The 6,125-nt window shown below is 58.3% G+C and overlaps 1 protein-coding gene across 3 annotated transcripts in view; it reads left to right on the top strand.

Annotated features, from left to right (window-relative positions):
• The first annotated feature begins 503 nt into the window (after positions 1-503).
• The window catches only part of SNX11 (sorting nexin 11), a 7,396-nt gene continuing 1,774 nt past the window's right edge, over positions 504-6,125 (top strand). Inside the window, exons 1-6 of one of the 3 annotated variants that reach the window (XR_001413845.1) lie at positions 504-616; positions 3,585-3,633; positions 3,800-3,886; positions 4,424-4,524; positions 4,769-4,867; positions 5,278-5,490. Coding sequence is in view for 2 of the 3 variants with exons in the window: in XM_014958912.1 (XP_014814398.1) it covers positions 573-616; positions 3,585-3,633; positions 3,800-3,886; positions 4,424-4,524; positions 4,769-4,867; positions 5,278-5,490 (593 nt within the window). In the remaining variant the exon portion in view is untranslated. Of the gene's footprint in view, positions 617-2,131; positions 2,139-3,584; positions 3,634-3,799; positions 3,887-4,423; positions 4,525-4,768; positions 4,868-5,277; positions 5,491-6,125 lie in introns of those variants that run through there. The other 2 variants (XM_014958912.1, XM_014958913.1) reach the window with 2 other exon arrangements.

The raw sequence follows: 6,125 nt of genomic DNA, 5'->3' as shown, positions 1-6,125 counted from the left end.
GGCGGTGGGGCTGGGCCCGGGGCGGTGGGGCTGGGCCTCACCCCCCGCCGCGGCCTTTCCTGGCGGGGCCGGGCCGAGGCCTCGGGGAGCGGGCGCACCCCCAGCGCTGCGGGGCCGGGCCCAGCCCCTGGTCACGGTTCGTGCGGCGGAGCGGCCGGGCCTGGCGTTGATGTGCTGTGGCTTTGGGCCGGCTGGGGACACCCCCGTCAGTGGGCGGCCTGGGCCGAGGCGGGGGGTTCCATCCCTGGGGGCACCTGTGGGTGAGGGAGCCAGAAAACCCTTTTCTTGCAGAAAATCCTCCCCGGTCCCGGCTGCAGACAGCTATGTCCGAGTGTGACAGGCAAAAGCAGAAGCAGACGGGAGTCGTTCTCTTTTTTTTCCTGCCGCGGAGCTCCTCTGTGAGGCTTCCTCAGAACTTGTGGCTCTTTTCGTGGCTGGAAGTTGCCGTGTCCTGGCAGAGGGGACGTTAAAGTCTCAGCCATCCTGGAGCTGGGCAGGGAACGGAGCTGGGGAGGGAGCTCCCAGCTGGACTGAGCCCTCACTGGTGTGTGCTGGGTAGGAAAGAGCATTTGATGCAGGTCCTGCTGTCACGGAGGGGTAGAGACCACCTCGAAGGGTGCGTCTGAGTCAGCAAGGAAGATAAAAAGATAGCACGCAAGAGAGAAAAGCTAAGGCTTTCTGTGTCAGCAGTGTGAGTAGAGGCTTGGGGATACAATCCACCCGGTGTTGGACGCTGTCTGTGGCTCCTTAAACACCCAGACTGCCCTGTCCCGGGCAGGAGAAAGTCCTGAGCCTCCAGGAGCACGGATGTGGGGCGTTTCTGTGTGGCTTCCACCTCTGGCGTCCTTCTAGCTAGGAGACATTGAAAGCACCAGCCCTGGGAACACTGAAATGCAAATTGGAGGAAGATTAAACCAAACCCAAACCATGTATCCCAGGGCCCCTTAAACTGCGGCTTTGAGCAAAAGCCCTGAAAGAGGATTTGGTGTAACTGTTTAAAACGAACTCGGAGCTGCTTTCTCCGTGGGGTTTAAGTTGGTTTATCAAGTTAAGATCAATTAGCTCCAAATAAAGCGTAAATGAGATTGTTCCTTGGTAGAACTCTGGGTGAAAGTATAGGTAAGGGATGGGAGTGCTTGGATTCTCTCATCTCAGGGTTTGGTTGTTTGCTTTTTTTTTTTTCCTCCAGTCTGTTTGCCTCCTCCCTGATGCAAAGAGCCATCTCTCTGCTCTTCGGAGCACCCTTTCAGTAGCTGGGAAATTAAATTCCTCTTCCTGGCAACCCTCCGCTGTTCCATTAGGCAATTTCTGAGCCTCTCTCTTCTCCCTCCTGCATTTTTAATCTCGGCAGGGCTGTTCTGCAGAGCAAGGAGCTTTAAAAGCAACGGGAGGGCGGCAGCGTCCCTTGGGGAGGCCGAGGAACATAATGGTCAAGTTCTGCTGCTGAACTGGTTCTGGCTGGGAGCCCCCAGCACGGGGGAGGACCGGAGCTGCCCCATTACGGCGCTGAGCGAAGTGACTCATGTCACATTTGGCTCCTTCTCTCCCCTCCTTCCCCAGGGGAAGAATCATGTGCGCTGAAGCGTGGGGTGGGGTTTATTTCGGTAGGTTCCCCTCGCCCTCCCCCTCGCCGCTCAAATTGGAAACAGCAGCAGCCTTGACCCAACACCAGCGAGAGTTCAATTACTCGGGAGACATCTTGCAGCGGGCCCAGGTCTCTTGCTGTCTCTCCCGAAACTCTCCTCCGCTGTTATTAACGATTTCTGTGCTCTCCGGGTGGAATCGGGCAGCTGAAATCTTGCAGAAAGTACCTGTGAACCGGTGGAGCCAGATTGGTTTTTTTTAAAAGCGTGGTCTGTGGCTCAACCCCTCCCCTCGTCCCAGCTAAAATTAGCTCCTGTCTTCAGAAGAGCTTCGCTTCGCATCTGAGCGTATAAATAAAGGCCGGGCTTCCAGCGCTGCCTGGCACTTGGCAGCTCTCGTGGCCTAAAAGGCAAAGCTCCAGGAATGGGGAACAGGTGAAGGGTTGCTTTGCCTCCCCCTGGGGAGCCCGGGCTGGGACAGGCGAGGTCCCTGCCCTGCCGGTTTCATCCCAGAGGCTCCAAAAACCCTCTTGCAAACAATCCCTGCGAGAGGAGGTGAAACCAGGACACGGGACACGCTCGGTCTTCCAGCTCCCCCTGACGAGGGCTCCTGGTCTGTGTCTGCACAGAGTGCCTGGGAGGGGGGGGGGGAAGTTATCTTGCTGTCCCCCCCTGCTTTTCCTCCAAGCCCTGGCACTGTGTTCCTGGTGCTGTTGCAGAGCAGGAATTACTGCAGGAGCACGTCATGGTGCAGCAAATTAGCTGACAGGGTCCGGCAGGACCTGGGAGCGCCGGAGGGAGGAAGAGGCTGGATGTGATGGGAGCGGGTGAGCAGCTCCTGGCACGGCTGAGCCAGGAGCACTGGGGGGCACCAGGCACCTCTGGGGGGTCCCCAAGGTCTTCATCAATGCTCGTTGCCCCCCCCCCAGATCCCACTGGGAGAAGGGGAAGGGGGTGCAAAGGAGAGTGGTCACAGATACAAAACCTGGCTGGGTGGGGAAGTCTGGTACCGAGTTTGCTGCTTGTTCAGGTGAAATTCTCTTGTGAAAGAGCCAGAAAGAAACGGAGCTTCTGTGTCTGGTGCTAATGGGGCAGCTGAGGAATGGGGCTGAGCTACACAGGACAAAAGCAGGTTTCCTCTGGCGGGGGGTGCAGCAGTGTCCTGGTGTGGGCTGGTGGCTTCCCCAGCTGGTGGCCCAGCTGAGCTTGTGCTGGGGGAGAGGGAGGTCTGTAGGAGAAGGAAACTGTGATAAAAGCAGGGTTTTCTCCTCCCCTGGCATTTCAGCACAAACCTGCCCCTGCGGGGATTGGGCCAGGCTCTTCCACCCCGTCTCCCTCCCACATTTCCAGTTCTGGCTCTGCAGGAGCAAACTGGGATGCTGGGGGCTCGGCACTGAGCAACGAGGAGGCTGTTCCTGGCTAATGGGAGGTATAAGGTGGGGAAAAGTGCTCTCAGAGCTGTGTCTGGCTCCCCCAGAGACTCCGTGACCTGCCCAGGAGCAGGGAGGAGCTGTGGGAGAGGAGGGCAGGCAGGGCTGCCCCAGCCCACCCTCAGGTGGCTCCAGCCCCTCCGAGCTGGGGGCCCTTCTCACCTCTGTCTGTGATCCAGGGATTTTCGAGCGAGAATCCTGCAGGATCCTGGTGGATCTCTCTGGGCAGGGCTGGCCTGAGGATGAGCCGTGGGGGAAGGAGATGGCTCTGGTCACGGTGCATCCCCCACGGAGAGCCCGATGGGCCACGTTGCCTCAGGAGCACACGGGGCATTAATGCTGGCTGCTCTCTCCCCCGTGGGCTGCTGGATTTGAATTCACCCTCTTTATTTTGTGGTGACTGAGGGTAGAGAATCAGGGAGGGAGGGCAGCTGGGGGCTGGAGAGATGCTTGCTGGATGGCAGAGAGGTGTGAGGTGCCTGGGGGGATGCAGAGTATGTGGGAGACCCCGATGTGTTGATCTTGTCTTACTAAATCCTTTCTTTCTTTTTTTTTTTCTCCCTCTGTACAGATGTTTCCCGCTGGGCTCTGGCTCTAGGATGTTGGAGAACCGAGAAGAGGTAAGACCCTTTCTGACCCTAAGTCTGTTCCTGGCCGGGGTTTGGTGGCTCTGGAGTGGGGTGGTCTTGGCTGGAGGGGTGAGAGGTGCTGCACGTCGGGCAGGGTCCGTGGGGCAGATCGAGGGGGTGATGCTGATGGGGGGCTCAGGCAGCCTTTGTGCCGTAGGAGCTGACCACGGTGCGTGTTCAGGACCCCCGGGTGCAGAACGAAGGCTCCTGGAACTCCTATGTGGATTATAAAATCTTCCTCCACGTGAGTTGTGGCTGAGGGAGGGGGGTTTTCCTGCAGAGCTCGGTCCACGAGGCTCTTGAGAGGAGTTGTCAGGCCACGTCTGGCTGTGCTGAGCCGGGATGGAAGGAGGGATGAAGAGTTCAGGACCCCCGGGTGCAGAACGAAGGCTCCTGGAACTCCTATGTGGATTATAAAATCTTCCTCCACGTGAGTTGTGGCTGAGGGAGGGGGGTTTTGCTGCAGAGCTCGGTCCACGAGGCTCGTGAGAGGAGTTGTCAGGCCGTGTCTGGCTGTGCTGAGCCGGGATGGAAGGAGGGATGAAGAGGGGAACACTCATCCCTCTCTCTGCACTTAATTTCTGCGTATCTGAGACCCAACTTCTCCCCTGTGGAGCCTGCTCAGGTCTTTAAGGCACTTTCAGCTCCCCAAAGTCTGATGCTTTGAGGGAATCCCTCAGGCACTGAGCTCAGGGATCTGTGTGGGTGAGATCCTGCCCTCCTCTGCCTCGCTGCCTCTCATCATGTGGATTATTTCCATCATGGGTTTTTCTTTCTGCAGACCAACAGCAAAGCCTTTACTGCCAAGACCTCATGCGTGCGGCGCCGGTACCGTGAATTCGTGTGGCTGAAGAAGCAGCTCCAGAAGAATGCTGGCTTGGTGTAAGCATGCCCTGTGCTCCCTCCTTTTCCCTGCCCACAGCCAAACACTGTTTTCCATTGCCCTGGGGATCCCAAATCCTCCCTGAACTGATGTGGATAGAAGCACCAGACGCTCACACGGGAGACCTGAGCTCAAAGCAGGGTCCTGGCTGCTGCTGCTGCTGCCATGGTGTCCCCTGTGTCTCCTTGCTCTGGAGCTGGGGTGATCTGCCCCTGAAGGGCTGTCTCTGCTCTGTGCCCACAGGCCTGTCCCAGAGCTGCCTGGGAAATCCACCTTCTTCGTGGGCAGCACGGATGAGTTCATCGAGAAGCGGAGACAGGGGCTGCAGCAGTTCCTGGAGAAGTGAGTAGAGCCTTCCCGAGGGCTGGCTGGAGGGAGAGGCTGCTTCTCGGCCTTTTGGCTGAAACCATGTGTAGCATCAGTTTAATATCCAATGCATCCTTGATGAGAGGACTTCGTTTTTATGCCCTTTCCCTGGAAATTTCAAGACCGGGCTGGATGGGGCTTTGAGCAACCTGATCTGGTGGGAGGTGGCAGGGAGGTTGGAACTAGATGCTGAAGGTGCCTCCCAACCCAAACCATTCTGTGATGCCATGACTCCACTGCTCCAGCCTTGCTTAGAAGATGCTGGCTGTGGGGCTGTCGATGGTCCCCCTGGTGCTGTGGGGTGTGTGGGGCAGGGCTCAGCGTGCTCTGCGCTCCTGCCTCACTCACCCTCCTCTCTCTCTCTCTCTCTCTCCCTGTGCACGCAGGGTTGTGCAGAACGTGGTCCTCCTCTCCGACAGCCGCCTGCACCTTTTCCTGCAGAGCCAGCTCTCGGTACCCGAGATCGAGGCGTGTGTGCAGGGCCAGGGCTCGCAGACGGTGACGGAGGCCATCCTGCACTACGCCATGTCCAACTGCGGCTGGGCGCAGGAGGAGGAGAGCCGCCCCGCGCTGCTGCCAGGAGGAGACCTGCACGGCAGGTAACATGGGGAGGGGGGAGAAGGATCTACCCCGGGGGGGTCTCTTGTTATGCCTGGAGCTGCTCTTTGCTGGCTGGAGCAGGGCTGGCTACCGGCTGAGCTCTGAGCCAGTAGGTGACTGGCCCCCTGCACCTCTGTGGGGCTGCCACAGCCTGATTTGAAACAGTTGGTGCTTGTGCAAGGGGCTTTCACCAGCAGCAAACGGCCTCTGCTGTGGAATAGGAGCTGCCAGGCTTTCTAGAGAGCCTGGAATATTTCTATATTTTTAAATTTCCCTGTCCCATCCTTCCAGCGGTCGTTTCAGGGTCGTATTGCCCAGCCCTGCACACTGATGGGAGCTGGACATCTCAGTGCTGTCCTTTAGGCTGTCCCAGGGAGGGGGGGTGACCTGTCCTGGCTGTGGCCAAGGCTTAGCAGAAAAGAGCTTGAGTCTCTCAGAAGAACTTAAGCTGAGATTTACAAAGGTCTTGGGCTGCTTTCTTCCCTTAATCTCTGGGGAGCGAGGAGCCTTTGGAGGCTTTCAAAGCTCAGGGCTCTCTGTGCATCTTGCCTTCGTCCTCGCGGCGTGACTGGGTTCTGCAATTCCTCGTCCCCCATCAGAGCTTCGGAGCGCTCGCTGCCCGCTGGGGAGTTAA

The sequence above is a fragment of the Calidris pugnax genome, unplaced genomic scaffold, assembly GCF_001431845.1.
Source record: "Calidris pugnax isolate Ruff unplaced genomic scaffold, ASM143184v1 scaffold335, whole genome shotgun sequence".
NCBI classification, from domain to species: Eukaryota; Metazoa; Chordata; class Aves; order Charadriiformes; family Scolopacidae; genus Calidris; species Calidris pugnax.
This window is presented reverse-complemented; position numbering and strand designations above follow the sequence as displayed.